At 37.1% G+C, this 18,199-nt stretch overlaps 1 protein-coding gene across 3 annotated transcripts in view; it reads right to left on the bottom strand.

Annotated features, from left to right (window-relative positions):
* Window positions 1-18,199, bottom strand: part of NELL1 (neural EGFL like 1) — a gene marked incomplete at its 5' end in the record, with an annotated part of 865,989 nt that overhangs the window by 38,530 nt on the left and 809,260 nt on the right. For 2 of the 3 annotated variants that reach the window (XM_081280547.1, XM_081280545.1), the window contains one exon: window positions 8,662-8,802. The exons of the other annotated variant lie outside the window; for it this stretch is intronic. In XM_081280547.1, the coding sequence (XP_081136673.1) occupies window positions 8,662-8,802 (141 nt within the window). The remainder of the gene's footprint in view (window positions 1-8,661; window positions 8,803-18,199) is intronic. 3 annotated transcript variants of the gene reach the window in all.

Genomic DNA, 18,199 nt, shown 5'->3' with positions numbered 1-18,199 from the left:
TGTCCAATTGCCAATCAGCTACTGCTCTGGCAAACATTTCCTCTACCTGTGGGCTCAGGGTCCCCTTCCTTCCAGAAAGCATTATAGCACTGACATATTAAGGATGGAAGGCTTAGGATAAAACACTCCTGGATTATAGCTGCTGTGAACCATTTATCAGCTATGTAAATTGGGATGATTTATCTTAATCTTTGGGTTTTTATTTTCCCCACCTTAAAAAATGATGATAGTAAGAGAGCTTCCCTCCTCTGGTGGTTGTGATACTAAATTTAACAATGTATGTAATTGCCCAGCCTAGTGACTGATACAGTATTGGTGCCCAGTTAATGATCATGACTAACATTTATTGAGCACTTAAAACATAAGTACCAAGTGCTTTCCTCCTATGCTAGCTTATTTAATCTTCACAAATACTCCACAGCTACTTGGGAGATTGGCACTTTTGTAAATTGCTCAGCACAAAGTAAGATCTCAATAAATGATCGCATATTAGTATTACTATTGTTTTCATTTGGTAGGTTAGAGATACTAAATGTTAACAAATTGTATCTACTATGTATCAGGATATTTGTATCTAAGAACACTTATATTGAAAACAATCTACTGCAAGTATTATTATAATCATTGAAGACTAATAAAACTAAGAGATGTTAAATATCTTGTCAAATGCTGCTCAACTGGAAAGTGGCTGAGTTGAGAGGTTTTTTTGGTTTTTTTTTTGGAGGGGGCATGTAACAGGAGAACTAACCCAGCGATGCTTTACCACTGAGCTACATAACCAGCACATTTTATTTTTTACTTTGAGATAGGGTCTCCTTAAGTTGCTGAGTGTCTTGCTAAATTGCTGAGGCTTGCCTTGAACTTGCAATACTCCTGTTTCAGCTTCCATAGCTAAGTAAGAATGACGCATGGCAATTTCCTTGTCAGCCTACCCCATGTTGCTTAGAGGGAGGACTCTCCATTGTGGAAATGGGCTTGTTTGAGTAAGGTGACCCTGCTCAAGGACCAGGGTGGATCCGGGTTTAGGGAGGATCCTGCTGGATTAGGGTGGGTCCAGGTTTAGGGTGTATGGTGCTGGGAATAGGTATTATCCCACTCCTTGGGTTTAGGGCGGTTCCAGGTTTAAGGTGGACCCTGCTGGGAATAGGGCGTATCCTGCTGCCTCAGGCACCTGCCCGCTCCTTGAGTTCCCCCAGGATTCAGAGAGTATTTGGGATGCAGAGCCCGGTGGAGGTAGTGGATTTTTCCCAGAACGTGCGTGTAGAGTGCCGGTGTGAGTTCGGGAATAAAGAATTGCTGTTTGAATCTACAAGGTTGTGAGTGGCTTGTGATTTTGTGCCCCGCCAGACTGCAGCATTGCTTGTTCTGTATCCCCCAAAATTCTGGAAGCTGTTTGAATAAGCCTATCTACAAATTCAGCTTAAGGTTCATTAGTTCTCTGTATTACCTTAGATAGCTGACCTTGTAAATCTCCATGTCCTTGTAACGTCTTCCATGCCCTAACTGTGTCTGCAGCAATTTGTGCATAGATAGCAGGATCATATTCAATTTGTTGCTGTTGACCCTCATAAGGTCCTTTTCCTAACAACATATCTAGATTTCTTTGAGGGTAACTGGCTGCTGCATTTCGCCTAGCTGTCTCCATGCAAAATTCTTCACTGGCAACCTTCCATAACAAATATTGTCCTCCATTTAGCACAGATTTACACATGCTAGCCCAATCTGCTGGCGTCATGTCCAAGTTGGTAATGGATTCGACCATGCTTACCGTGAAGGGTGCTTGGGCACCATAGGTTGTTACGGCCTCCTTTAACTGCTTCACTGTTTTGAAATCTAAAGCACGGTGAATTCGCTGCCCTCCTGTCTGCTCAAGTACAGGGCATGCTAATCTTTGAGGTCCTGTCTCAGGATCCCATTTATCAACTACGGGGGTTGAGGGCCACTCAGCTATCTCCATAGGTGGAGCTGTTGGTTGAATTATGCCCTCTGGTGATAGAACGGAGTTAGTAGCAGCCTCCTGTTGTAGCATTTTTCCTAATAGCCCCTTTTCCTTTAAATTTTCTTCCTCTGTCTGACTAGCTCAAGAGACCTTCTCTTTTGCTTGATCTAAAATGTCTTTCTCCATGGTCTGAACCTCTAACAATTTACTTAACACTCTTTCAATTTGTTTTTTACTAATTTCTAATCTACTATAAAGATAATGCACCCAATAAGATAACGCAAAACAAAACCAAAACTGAACGAAATAAAAATGGAATAAAAAATCGTTGCTAGCCAGACTGCGGCAACAGGTATGCACCACCACACCCAGCTCCAAGTTGAAATTTGAATTTAGGCCTTGATGTACTTACACTTCTCCATTACACTGTATTGTTACTCAACTGTGTCCCTAAGTCATGAAGCTCAGCCTTCACAACTCCCCAGGGCCTGGCCTAATGATTGGTGCAGTATACAGACCCCTAGGCTTCAGTAAGTTGTCATCGATAGTAGAGATAGAGTATCTCCAGATTTTACTCCCTTATCTCTACTTTTATGAGAACTAGGTTCTGAGTAGTGCAAACAAAACCTAAATCCTTATGCCACTTTAATTACCCTAACATATCAACCTGTTATAATTTTCTTCCCAAGAAATTTCAGTGGAACCTTCTCTAGTTGTGTTATTATTATTTATTATCTCTTTTAATGATAACAGTAGTTAATAATAAATAACAATTTTTATTAATAATATTAATATCTGTTCATAATAAACAATTTAATATTTGTTGCTATGTGGGGACAGCAGTGGCAGCAGCTGACCTGTCTGCTATAGATAGCAGACTGGGAAAATGCTTGACCCAACTATGTCCTATGGGGAAGGCAATGATAGGAAGCTGAGATGTTATGTCCTTTGAAAATAAGCCTGTGTCTTCCTCCAGTGCACCTTGATCAATAAAATGTATTTTATTGGAATCTGAAGATTCTTTTTTTTTTTAAAGAGAGAGAGAGAGAGAAAGAGAGAGAGAGAAAGAGAGAATCTTTTTTTTTGTAGATGGACACAACACAATGCCTTTATTTTTTATGTGGTGCTGAGAATCAAACCCGGGTGGTGCCCATGCTAGGCGAGCACTCTACTACTGAGCCACAATCCCAGCCCTGAAGATTCTGATTGATAACTAAATATGTGTGTGATCGATATGATTTAACTCAACACAAATCTGTAACAGATGTGAAAAACCTTCACTCTACTGTAGGAATACAAACTGATTAAGAATACAAATCTGATCTGGTAAATTCTCTAAAAGAGGGTCAAATAAATTGCTGCGGGGACATAAAAGAGGGAGGATTTTTAAAAGTTATTATTTCTTAGATAAATGCTATCAGAATGATTCTGTGCATTGACTGAATATTCTTTCTAATCATTTAGTATTTTAAAAAATGACCTCAGTGTAAGTCCCACACCAAATCAAATGAATCTGAATCTGCCCAGGTATGAAGGCACCATCACAGGTATTTTTAAAAAGCTACCTGGGATCTATTGTTAAACAGCTTTGAGAATCGCTGGATCAGGAAGTAGAACTTCATCATGATTTTGACAAGCAAATTTTTGAGGCTTGTAAGGATAATCAGGAAGAAGCATAGAAGCAAAGGAAGAGCAGGAAGACAGCGCAGCATTTGTGGAGAGCAGACTAAATACTTGAATTGGCTGAAACATCCACAAAGGATGTATATGAAAGCATATCTGAATACATGAATCAAAATCACTTTTCTTATTTTAAAGGTTGCTTTATATGTTTCTGTTTCTATTAAATGGAAAGAGGAAGTAAAGTTTCATATGCAGGACCAAGATCATGGAGACAGACTGATATAAGAGATGTCAGAATCTTATTTTCAAAATATGCAAAATAATGTTCTCTACACAGGCTTTGCTCAGGTATTAGTTCTCCTCATTTCTAACTGATCCTGATCACTATATGTCTAGATAAAAAAAAATTAATGCCTCCCAACTTCCATACCAAAACCAAGTATCACCAACTTCCACAACTGCCTCAAAACATAAGGTGTAACAACAGACCACCGTCCCCTTCTTCTACAAATATTAATCTGCAAATTTTTGGGTGTTCCCCTCTTCTTACATTATAGATACACAAGCAAATGAAACAGACACATACACTCACACAAATACACACAGAGAGATTTTATCTGACAAACTTCTCAATATTGTTCATCTTGTTTGTTTCTACAACACCTGGGACCAGTCATTTCTTCAATCATATAATCTACTTCAGGAGAAAGAAGCAAATGTTAAACAGTTTTCCTCATTACCCAATAAATCTTGCATGAGTTTTGTTCTTATGATGTCAATAATATTCAATGCTTACAGTAAATGGCGAAATCAATAGAACAGGTGCTATTATCCTCATCTGACCAAAAAAAAAAAAAATGGCGTTCTAGTCAGCTTTTTCATTACTGTGGCCAAAAGACTCAGTAAGAACAATTTTAGAGAAGGAAAGTTTTATTTGGGGGCTCATGGTTTCAGAGGTCTCAGTCCATCGATGGCCAACTCCATTCCTCAGGGACTGGGATGAAGTAGGACTTCATGGCAGAAGAATGTGGTAGAGAGAAGCAGCTCAAGACATACCAGGAAGCAAAGAGAGAAAGAAGGAGAGAGCTCTGCTCAATAAGCACAAAATATATACCCCAGAGGCACACCCCACAATGACCCATCTCCTCTAGCCACATCTTACTTGGCAACAGGTAACCAGTTTATCCCTCTCAGGGGGTTAATTCACTGATTGGGTTGAGGATTTCAAAACCCCATCATCTCACCTATGAACCTTCTTTCACTGTCTCATATCTGAGCTTTCAGGGGACATATCAGATCTAAGCCATAACGAATGGCATGGAGTGACACAAGACTGTTCTAAAAGCTTGAATGGCCACATTTTTACAATCTAACGTGGCATCCTGCCATTTTCTGGGTAGAAAGAATATCTGAATACATGATGCAAAATCACTCTTCTTATTTAAAGTTACTTCAGTTGTTTCTATTTCTTTTAAATGTAAGTTAAATGTTAATAGTCAATGTTATTTAGAGTCCATTCTGATGTGCTAATTTTCAGTGCCACAAAACTGTATTATTAAGATTCAGTATATTTCAGCTTACAAATCTAACAAGAACAGATATCTTAAGTTTCTTATATGTACATTCCCAGAGGTTGAATGTAGTGCAGGAATGATGATTGATTTTTTCTGAAATAAAAGACTCCTATGGCTTTGTGATATGTAACAACTTGTGTCATGCACCACAATTTTAAGGACTATGTCAAGCCAAACAGAAAATAAATCTGTCTTGATAGGGTCTTGAATGTCTGTCCTTCAATAATTTGATACAGCTGCATGGAATATCTAGTATTTGTCTACATTATTCTAACCACTAGAAGTGTTCTTGGAAATGAAGGATAAGGTCTCTGCCCCCAAAGAACTTGTATACATATCAAAAGAGAAAAGTAGACACATTTTCATGCACAGCAAATTTGAAAATTAAAAATGCTTAGAATATATTACAATGAAATTGTAATAAAGTAACAGTTGATATAAGATGTAAATAATGGGTAAAGCCATCACATAAGACAGGTGTTGAGTGCTCAAGAAAGAACAGCACAAGCAAAGTCCCCAAACCTGGGAGGAGCTCATTGTCATGTTGCAAGCATGACAGTCAAAAAGGCTGGCATACAGAGATGAATCCAAGAAATAGGTGACAATATCACCTAAAGCTTCAAGGCCATATAAAATTAGAAATCTGTTTTGACATTCAATGAGAAGGCATTATTAGGTGATCATAGTAGGAAAACAGCATAATCTGATTTGCACATCTATTGGTCCAGGAAATTTTCTGAACCAACATAGTGTTCTCAAATACCAAAGAAACACTGAGTGATAATCAGATTTCTGTCTTTATGAAGTTCACTTACAAAAGCATGAACATGAAAGGAATTCAAATTAATAATAATCCAAATTGAAATGCCACTAATCAAAACAATTCTATTCTCTCACCCAGATGTACAGTTTTATAAGATTTTCCTAGAGGTAGGGATCAATACATGGATGATGCAGGTTCCTCCTCAAAGAATGCAGAAATGTCACACAGACACGGTTACACGTACGTGTGTGTACACACACACACACACACACACACACACACACACACACACACCTGCCACTCAGCATTGCAAAGAGAAACCAGCATTGGTGGGATGGGAGTTGGGTATGATTACAATAATGTCTGTCATCCTAACTGGGACACTTATGAGAATGATAGGACACCAGTGATAACTACATCACAACAATAGGCATACCTAGGACTGTCCCTGGCATCTGTTATATAGACTTTTTGACCAAGGTTTGGTTCTAATCTTGTCTCAAACCAGCTGCGTGGTTAGGAGCAAGGGATCATCCTTTCTGAGACATATGATGTATTACATTGTTCTGATTTATTGAACAACAACTGCCAAATATCTCACTGGAGAGACAGACAAATCAAGCACATTTCCAGCTCAAGGTCAAGTCAGAAAGCAAAGAAATTGTACTGTATTACAATGCTTGAGACCACTGAAACCCCGACACCAGGGTAAAAAGTCTAGAGTTAACAGAATTCAGGAGTGATGATAACTCATATGAAGATATATCAAAGAATACTTCATGGGGACTTGGTGAAAAATGAGCTGAATCTAGAGAAAAGAACAGAAATTCATAAGAAAAGAATCATGTTCCATCCCAGAAGAGAGGACCAATGTGTAAGGGCACAGAAGGGCACAGCACCACGGCAGGTCCAAGCAGTTATAGAGCTGGTTTAAGTAGGTGATCTCTAAGGTCCTATGCCCTAAAAATCTAAAGATCTCTCCTCTCAGTGATGTCAAATATAATTTGTAAAAATTAAAATTTTACTTTCGTCCTCAAAGTATCATATATATTAATATTCTGTTTCCACTCCTCGATGACAGCCATTTGATCTTTTTCTACTCACATGACATCTATTTTTATGAGCTGCACATATTCAGAAATACCTGGAAGTACATAAAAGGACTGTGTTGAAGACCCTGGATAAATGCAAACCTCCCCATGAAGTTATAAATCATTATGTCCATAATAATATAGATATGGACGGAGTATAGAGCAGAATGTCAAATATGCAGGGACAGTTAAGGTCATAGCTAACGTTTACTGAATATTGAACAGGAATGAGTTCAATTAATTATCACAATTCTATATTAATTAGATGTAAACATTAGTTTAAAGATAGTTGAGGTATATATTAGAAAAAAAACTTGCTTAAGGTAACCTGCTTAAAAATGGCAGAGCTGGCTGGGTATGGTGGTGCACATCTATAATTCCAGTGGTTTGGAGGCTCAGGCAGGAGTTTTGTGAGTTCAAAGCCAGCCTCAGCAAAAGCGAGGCACTAAGTAACAGTGAAACCCTGTCACTAAATAAAATACAAAATATTTTTTGTATGTGGGATGTGGTTCAGTGGTCAAGTGCCTCTGAATTCAATCTCTAGTAACCCCTATTTCCCCCCAAAATGGCAAGGCTGGGGTTTGACTGAAGAAGTCTGGCCCAAGGGCCTATGCTCTCAACTACTATGTTACATCTCTACATGCCTCTCACTAGTTATGTTAAGACTGCGGGGGGACAATTCATGCTATATGCCCAGTGTTCCTTAATTCATCTTCACTTTAAGACAACACAGGGCATAGGGTAGAAAAATACTGACTGGATTTGAGCAGTGGCTTTTAGAGGGAAAAAAGATATGCAATGAGCAGAGACAATACATTTTCACAATTAGATTCCCACTTTCTAATTCATCAGCCTGAACTTTGGGGACCCACAGTCAGAATGTTTGCCCTTCAGGTCTGTCCAACATTTAAGAATTCAGCTGAGCCCACATGACATGAAAGACCTGGATTGGCTAAGGTTCTCATGGAAACAGTTAGATTTCTAATCACTTGTTTGGATTACATCAAAGTTGTAAGGTCTTGAAGGTGAAGAACTCCATCTGTTAACCTCCTGTGTTTAGCATTTACAAGAACTACAAGCAAATGGCAATTAGAGGTGGCTTTGCAGGCGATGGTGGTGGTGGTAATAGTAACAATAATAAGGTTAATGCAACTATACTGTGTATGTGCATTGGTTCAAAGCTTGCAATTTTTAAATACATCATATTCCATTTAATCCTAACATATGTATATTATTATCCCCATTTCCATACATGCACAGATGAAGTATCAGAGATTATAGAGACTTTGGAAGTACAAGAACTAGGATTTACACTAAATTTTCTAAATCTAACTGTAGCACTATCACCTCTTCTCCACAGCTGCCTCTCAAACTGTCAAAAATTTTAGAAAGTCTTCCTGGTTTTCCATAGACAGAACTAAACACCCATAGCATACCCGGGTTTTGTTCTCCCAACTGCCCCAATTTCTATATAAAAAATTCTAACACCACACAATGCATAATTCCTCCTCTAATCTCTAAATTGTTGAGGGAGGAAATTTGAAAATAGATGAATTTAATCATCAGTAAGTAGTCATGTTTTAACGCTGAGAACCAACCCAACACAGTACCAAAGCAGGCTGCCTCTCATACAAAAGTCCAGGTGGATGGAGGGTATGACTGAGTGCTTACCAATACAGGACTCCCCGGACAGTGAATAGGTCCCATCGTCATGAAAACCGCTTCTGCACTCACAGTGGTACCACCCTGGCAGGTTAACGCAGCGGGAATGGTTGTGGCACTCAATGATCCCCTCTGTACATTCATCAATATCTGCCTCAGAGAAAAACACAAGCCCACCAGGACATTAATGTCTTTTGACACTAACCTTTTAGTAAATACCCCAAACATGCTCATGTCAACATATCAACTGTAATTGTTTAGTCACCTGAAATGAAAGTTACAGGAAAAACCAAATCCCATTATTTCTAGAATCATATACACACAAAAAAAATTTGAAAGCTTCATTCATAGATGCTTTCTCATGCTTTGGACAATGAATGACACCTTATGGTCACGAAGACACTCCTTACTACAAATGCTATGTTGGCATCTAGACAACCAAAATCTAAATTCAGAACACTTGGCACCATTTTAAAATTGGTGTGTCTGATTTTTCTTGGATTCAGCATTTCTAAATTAGTAATTTCAGATATTACCTTGTGGTCTTTGAAAGATACTTATGAAAAAGTATAATATATATGATATATATATATAATCTGCAAAGCTTTGAAAAAAAGAATGATAACATGGAGGGTTTATTATCAGATTTCCTTGACTAGTAGATAGTTTTTATTGGGAATAACTTTGACATCTTAAGAAACTATTGTTCTTTGAAACACAGTTTGGGAACTATAGTTCTAATTTATTTAAAACTGCTGATTGACTATGCTAGTCAATCAAAGGTCTTCATTCTTCACTTATTTCTCATGAAAAGAAGTCTCCAGAGCTTTATTTTGTTTTGTTTTGTTTCTCTATTATCTGGTTCTTTAGAATCAGCAAATACATGGATCACACATAGATTTTCTAGCCCAAAGACTTGCCTCTGGGCTGAACTTGGTTGACTCTATTGAAGAAAGAAGAGTTACTGATTGCTATAGCAGGGTAAGTTCATTCTTCCAGAATTTTTCCATGTAATTATTTCTTGGAATATAGCCATTGCTGGCTAGGAATCTTCTCCTATTTCTCTTGGAAATATCTCAACTATGGCATATCTGAACAGAAATTTAATTAACATTGGAATATAACACATAATTAATAAAAGGCACCCTGGGATCTCTTTCAGCAGGTTCCTGCTTTAGTTATCAGCTCAGGGGCAATTAGTTACCAGAAGCCTATTACTCTGACATGTACTGAGTTGTGCATTGAGCTGTGAATTTAGTTTGAAAACTTGCACTCTCATCTCATGATATCCTAGCTCAGACAGGAAAAGCAGGTTTCCTTAAACTGGACTACTCCAGTTTTTCCTTTAACCACCAAACTGCCATCTTCTTCCTCTATGGGGTTCAGTTTCCATAGTCTTTTCATACACAGCATCCCTCAGTCTTCTAAAAGCCATCAGGACCCACCCAGTGTTTCTATGGCACTTTCATATGTTGCAGTCAGATTATGTGTGCATTTAATATGAGTCCTCGGAAAATGAATTCTCAACAATTATTTACATTGTCATTTCTTAAATTTTACAGGCATGGGTTTTCTGAAACACAATATAGATGACTAAAATTTTTGAAAATGGAAGTAGAATGTGACTGGGGGCTATAGCTCAGAGAGAAAAGGGGCTTAACCTGTGTCACCATCATCTCAGTGCATTTTGAATATAAGGAAATGAGAGATACAAACATAAGCAGATGACTGATTTTCAGTCCTAACGTCTCTGTTAGGATGCAAGTAACATGAAACAGCAACAAATTCGACATATTTGTTCTCAGAAAAGTTTTCATGATCCCCACAGACCCATCATATTAGACTGCCAACAGCATTATAGGTATCAATCACCTAATTATATGGTTAGTGTTTGCGAAACCAGGAGATACAAAAGAAAATGCATCTCAAATAGCAAAAGCAATCATATGACCTGACTTGCCTAGGAAAATCCTAGGTTTTATTAAACTGCCCACCACTGCTAAAACAACCCAGTTTGCAGCATAAAATATCTCTTCATTTTACATGTAATTCCACCCTAAATTTAATGAGAAGTTTTTAGAAAGAGCAGACATGATGAATGATGTGTAAATATGTTCTCAATTCATAGATATTTGTTTCCCAAAATTAAATGATGATACTGGGTGTGGTGGTGCACACCACAGCAGCTCCGGAAGTTGGGGCAAGGGGATGGTGACTCCAATGCCAGCCTTAGCAAAAGTGACGTGCTAAGCAACTCCACTGAGTTTAGACCCTGTCCCTAAATAAAATACAAAATAAGGCTGGAGATGTGGCTCAGTGGCTGAGTGCCCCTGAGTTCAAGCCCTGTCACCTGCCCCCCAAAAAATTAAATGATGAGATTAAATGATGAGATTAATGAGTTTTCATGATCTGGAAGGGCTGAAGTAATTGTATTGGACAGGAGACTTTTATAGCCAGAGAAGACAATCAGACAATTTTGCATCTACAACTTCCCCAGAGACACAAGTACATCTCTGGATTACATTGGAAATGACAAAAGTAGTGAAGATGTCCTTGGCTTGAAAGCTGCACTTTCCACAACAGATTCTGGAAACTTACTGGGAATAACCAGGGCTCATCACATACTGGCACCTGATAACAAGGCTGCACATTTATGTTCTCTGTGAAAGATTTGAAATTAAGAGCAGAAAATTCATTTTAGATACAACCAAACTGCACATGGTAGGCATTCGCCATGTTCATAAAACTGGCTCTTTCTTCTATGCAGTCACAACAGTATTAAATGAAACTACCATAGACCTAAGTATGGAAAATACTTGGAGGTTTTCCAGCCACACACTGGGGAATTCACAAATTATAAATGATGGTTTCTCCCCAAGCTGGGTTGTGGCTGCCTTTGTCCTTAGAGATTTGTTTTCCCAGTCACCATTTGCTACTGGCAAACAAACAAGACAGATGCTCTGGGTATGAGGTCCCTGTGAGTTCACTATGGAATTCACCTCTCTTGCCCAAGGAATTCTGGAAAATCACAATAAACTTGGCTGACCATCATCATGTGTCAGCCATCCCAAAAGAAAGAAAGAAAGAAACAAACAAAAAATCCTTTTTCTTCCTATGCCAAGCCTAAGATTTTTGTTTAAATTTCAATTTAACTCAGCATTGACCTAGAAACATAATAGAGGAAACAAAAGATGCTGGGGGATTCTTGAGATTGCAACCGGTAGTGTTTATTTTTGTATCCTATCGCCAAGCGCCAACTACACAATAACAAACATTATTGCCCAGGACACACAGCTGCACCATGGTGAAAAGTGGAGTAAAACCACTGAATCTGAGCCTGCACTTGGCACTCTTTTGTTATATCACTTTATCAGTGAATCAAGAAAGGATATAAAGACAATGCATGTATTTAATTTTCTAAATATTTTTGAGCTAAATATATATGTAAGGATTATTTTTATGATGTGGTGCTTGCAAAGATGAATACGTCGTGATTGCTGAAATCCAGGAGTTCACAATCAAGGAAAAGAGGTATACATTATTCATCCTTCAAACCTCAACCAGTATCTCCCTTTCCAACCCTCCCTTCTCTAGTGAATTGGTACTTCTATACACATGTATCTTAGCACATATCTAAGTTTATCACAGATATTTCTTTTTTTTGTTTCCATTATTCAAATGCAAGTTTTCCATGAACATAAGTGACATATCCTTCAGGTTTACATTTCTTGTGATAGCAAGTCAGTGGCATGCAATGGAAGAGGCTTGATAAAAGGTTGTAGAATAGAATGAATGAATAAACTGAATGAATGATGTGGTGGATGAAAAGAATAGTGATCAAGTGCTGCAACAGAAATTCAAAATAATGCAAGATTCCCTGCTGTATTCAAATTATAAGAATACAATGTCAATTCATAAAACTAAATGTAATGGGGTTATACTTAGGTTATTTACTTCTAAAAGGCATCATGTGGTTTCTATTTAATATGTTGCATCTACCTCTAATTTTCAGAGATTTTAAGGAGGCACAATAGGGCTGGGGATGTGGCTCAAGCGGTAGCGCGCTCGCCTCGCATGCGTGTGGCCCGGGTTCTATCCTCAGCACCACATACAAAAACAAAGATGTTGTGTCCACCGAAAGGTTAAAAAAATAAATAAAAATTCTCTCTCTCTCCCTCTCTATCACTCTCTTTAAAAAAAAAAAAAGGAGACACAATAGGTAACAAAGGGACAGTTATAGTTGCCCTCAGGGAATAGTACTACCTGTACCATGAGTTTTATGCTTACAATTAGAAATAGATAAATATGTAAGGTTGTTCATAATATGTGTACTAAGGAATATGTTTATTCTTATTAGAAATGTATATTGAATTTTCTACGGAAGGCATTTATACACAAATACTTGAATAAAAATATTCTTGAATGAATGAATCTCTTCCTTCATCTAATCTTCTCTGTATTGGATTTCTATTTGAAAATTTATAAAATTAATAGTCTTTTTCTTAAAGTTTTTTTTTCAAAGAGAAGATTTTGTGTTTCACTTTAATTGGTTAAAGCTTAAAGTAGTGGCTCAATCTGCAGTTGGATTACATCTTATGAAGGATCAGATACAGAGATGACAAAAGTTTTGGTATTTTCATTCATTTGGACGAAAGTTCATTGAGCACCCACCATGTTCTAAGCATTATAATACACCCTGTTATTCAGAGATAAAAAGACAAGGTCTTCATCTTCCAGACAGAGAGTCTGTCAGGGACAACAGCAACAAAATAAATTAATAAATAAGAACACACACTTTGCAGGTTGTGGTTATCTTTCAGTGGTAGAGTGCTGCTTGACATGTGTGAGGCACTGTGTTTCACTGTCAGCACCACATAAAAATAAAGAAAGGTATTGTGTCCATCTGCAACTAAAAAAAGTTTGTTTTTTAATTTTTTTATTTTTATTTTTTAATACCACTATTATTTATTTTTTTAAAGAGAGAGCGAGAGAGAGAATTTTAACATTTATTTTTTAGTTTTCGGCAGACACAACATCTCTGTTTGAATGTGGTGCTGAGGATCGAACCCAGGCCACACGCATGCCAGGCGGGCGCGCTACCGCTTGAGCCACATCCCCAGCCCAAGTTTGTTTTTTTAAAAAGAACACATACTTTGCAGAGAAACAAAACTTAAATTCTTGTTCACCAATACTCTAATAGATTGTTTTGATATCTTAAGTCTTAACTTTCTGAACTGTATTTGGAAGATATTTAAATCAAATTTCATAAGATTGTTAAACAAAAAGAGACTTAAAGCAAACATATTATGTTTTTTCCATTTTATATAATAACTTTGGGATATATATTACTGCCAAAAATAGAATGAGTGGGTTCTACAAATTCAAATATATATATATATATATATATATATATATATATATATATATATATATATAAATGTAAATTTCAGGAAACAACTTGTTGAGACTAAGAGATAATTTCTGAATCTTTCAAGGGATTCACTTAGATTTTGAGACAATTGTAATATTGTAAAATATTCAGTATATATAGTTCTATAGTATAGATTTATAGCAGCTATACATCTATACTATATAACCCCTAAAGATTTAAATTCTCCCCATCCCCCAACAAAATAACATAAATTTGAGGAAATGGAATTAGTAAAATAAATTGCTACAAATATATCAAACACAAAATTCAGTTGTTATCTAATATTTACCAAGGGTCAGGATTGTTATCAGTGGACAGAGACCTGTGGTAGAAAAAGCCTAGCTCTCTCATCTCTTCTTCTTTGGGGTTCCAAAGGTATGTCTTGGGCATTTCCCCATTTGCACATAGGTAAGGCCATGTACCTGAGCTGTAGTTAAAGGGCAAGAAGTAATGGAATTCCAATATGACTCAGGACATGCCCCATAGGAGCCTCCATGATATTTTCACCTGCTCATGGGAGGTCAATATCTAGGGAACCGTTAGAAATCACATGTTGAAAATGGTAGAGCCTTTGTCTGGCTCCCTGAACAACTGTGTAAAACATAGGACTTCCACAGACATGATACTGTCATGGACAATTATATGAATGAGGAATAATAATAATAATATATTTCTTCCCATGCACAGTGGTGTATGACTATAATCTTGGTTACTCAGGAGGATAAAGTTAAAATCCAGTATCAGCAACTTAGTAAGATCCTGTCTCAAAAATAAAAAAGTGCTGGTGATGTATCTCAGTGGGTAAGTACCCCTGGGTTCAATCTTCAGTACCATCAAAAACAAAAGAAAAAGAAAGAAAAAGAAAAAAGAAATCTGTTTCTTTTTCTTTTTTCCTGTTTTGTTTTGTTTTGTTTGTACTCAGGATTGAACCCTGGGGCACTTAGCCACTGAACCACATCCCCAAACTTTTTTATTTTTATTTTGAGACAGGCTTTTGCTAAGTTGCTGAGGTAGGCTTTGAACTTGCAATCCTCCTGCCTCAGCCTTTGGAGTCACTGGGATTATAGGTGTGCAACATTGCACCAGGCCATTTCTGTTACTGAGCCATGACACAGTTTGGGGCTACTTTATTGTTACAGCAAGCATCTCCTGACTGTTACAACAAAACTCTTTCCATAATTAAGGAAAATACTGTGTCCAGGTTAGAACTCATACAGATGCAACCTTTAAAATCAAAAACAAGCCAACAACAAAAGCCTCAGCACCAATCACAGACTGTGTAGGCAGCTGCAGGAGCAGAACAAGCTTCCTGTTGAGTCGGGAGTCAAGACAACAACGTGCAAACCAGACAATGCTTTGTTAGACACACTAGTGTGTAGATCCAGGTTCCTTTATTTGCTAGGTAACTACTCTAAGAAAGTTGTTTATTTAGTTTTTTGAGCTTCCATTTCCTTGCTTCTCAGAGGAAAATATTACCTAGCTCATAATGTTACCTTCAGGATTGAACAAGATGAACGTAAAGCTACTCTACTAAATCAAGCAGACATTCATTAGGATTATAAGTATTGTTTTTCATTTATAATCCTTACTTAACCATGGACAAGCTATGTGTCCATGCCAAGACAGTCCAAGTCTCCAAGTCTCTGAGTTTCAATTCCTTCCATGAATAATTACAGGATGATGCTTTAGCACACTTAAGACTTCTTTCTACCCTTAACTTCTATAAGATGGGGTATCCAGGCTTTGAGTTTATGCCTGCATCTTCTACTAACCAGCTGAAAGAGTGCTAGAAAGTTTAAGTAACCTTTTTGTGCCTTAGTTTCTTCATTAGTCAGGTTGCAACTAAAAAATACCTGTTTTGTCTGCCTCACAAACAAAGCTCCAATAAGATGTGAACAAACTCTGAAAAGTCAGTCATTTGCTGCACAAAATATGTGGTGACATCATTATTACTGTTTCTTCTTTGTAACCTGATTAGTAACTACTTTTGGTTCATTAAACTAAAAACTACCTGCTATTAATAATTGTGTCAATGGAATTGGCGATATGGCTCTCTGCCTTTTGTGAATATGTTTCCTTATTGGCTTTGCAGGTCTGCCTGGTTGTGTCCTTCTAGGTTTATTTCCAAAGTCTTTTTTGTTTGTTTTGTCTGTATATCTTCTAAACAAATTTCCTAGCCTTTTCCATACAGAGACTGTATATTTATATTTCAACACCTCCCCTTAATTCTGGATCCCTTCTGACTTACACTTCTAATTAGACCTCTAACACAAATTCATATTCATTTTTTATCATTGCCTATAGATTAGCTCATCTGAAAGTTTTCTTCAGCCCAAACTCCTTTTGCCCAAAGTTTAACATATTGTATGTCTTAGTTCACTCTGTGGCTATAATAAAATACCTAAGGTTGATATTATAAAGATATGATCCTTATTTAGATTACAGCTCTGGATATTTAAAAGCATAGTGATGATATCTGCTTGGCTTCTAGTGAGGGCCATGTTCTACTCCAGGTATGACAAAAACAGAAGAGGAAGCTGGCACATGTAAGAGGTCACATGGCAAGAGAGAAAAAGGAAGGTTCCAGGCTTCTTACATAAGAACCCACTGTCACAATAACTAACCAGTTCTCTCAGAAACTACATTATTTCCCTTCACGAGGCCACATAGAGCCCTTCTGACCTAAATACCTCTCAAGACTGTTAAAACAAGCACCAAGCCTCAACTCCTGTCTGGTGGGAACAAATCATGTTTGAACCAAAACACCACGTGTACTTCTATGTAGCAAACTCATTTTCTCCCAGCATTCCGTCAGGCTTATCCCCCATAAACAATGAAATGTATATTAAAGTTCCTCTAATGACTTCCAAAGCTTTACATGATTTTCCTTCTTTTAACCATTTGAATTCATCTAGGACTCTTCTTTTTTCCTTAACCAGGACAGTCACATTGGCCTCCTAGGTATTCTTCAAGCAAATGAAACACACTCTAGCCTTTGCATATGCTGTTCCTTCTGCCTAAAACGTTTTCTTAGTTATCTCCATGGCTTAAACACACTCAAACATCTCAGCTCTTTACTGAGATGTTTGCTACTACTATAAAATTATAACCATCTCCTACTCATCAAAATCTAAATATCACATCTGAGAAGATCTTGCCATACTTTTCTCCTTTATACTTAATACCATATGACAAGCTTATATTTACATGCATATCCTGTCTATTTTCTGTTTTATCCTTTACTACTTTGCAAGTCCTATGATGTCACATGAGAATATAACAGCACCAGGAACTTCATGAGTACTAATGAACATTTGCTGAATTAAGGGGAAGAGTGAGGAAATGACAGAAGATGGGAGGAAAAATACACTGGAAATTCTTTCTTTGACATAATTTTAAAAATCTGCTTTGCCTTCATCTGTTGCCAAAAAACATGCTTTGGTGCCTTATTCTCAGACCTAAATATGCAGTAGCAGTTCTTGGCTGGTCTTTCTGTCACTTTCTTCTCCAGCCTATAGCAATAGCAAACTAATCTTCCCAAGATTAATCACTTAGAGAGATTTAATTAAAATATACTAGCTGTTCTGGCACTCAATAGCTATTTCAGTGTAGGTAGGTCACTTTAAAATTCAATGAATTAATTCTTTCATTTATATGGGAAGCAAAAATTAAACCAAATCAGTGTTTTCTAGCTACTACTCTACAGAACACCAAATTTCTATGGAGGTTCTCTGAATCGTATAAAGTGAATCTCCAGCTAGTTTTCCCTGGTAACTATGAACAACTATATATTTTTGTTGTAGAAACCTATGAACAATGAAGATTTTTGAAACATTACACTAGCTCATATTTATTCTAAGCCTGAATATTTTTTGATTCTGTGATTTTTTGTTATATATTGTTTATCTAGTAATTACAAATTATCCTCAATGTAAAAAGCTCATACAAGGCATTCAAAGCATAAATAACTGACCCCACTTTCAGTACTATTTTCCTTTTACTTATCAAACTTCTTCAGCAAAAAACCTTTTCACTCTATGGAGTGGTGCATTAGTACATATAAATTCCATACCCAATTTCATTTTGTGCTTCCCCTCCTGAAAATACTTGGGTTTT

The sequence above is a fragment of the Spermophilus citellus genome, assembly GCF_964194105.1.
Source record: "Spermophilus citellus genome assembly, chromosome: 2".
Classification (NCBI taxonomy): Eukaryota; Metazoa; Chordata; class Mammalia; order Rodentia; family Sciuridae; genus Spermophilus; species Spermophilus citellus.
Note: the sequence above shows the minus strand (reverse complement) of the source record. Positions and strands in the feature narration are given on the sequence as shown.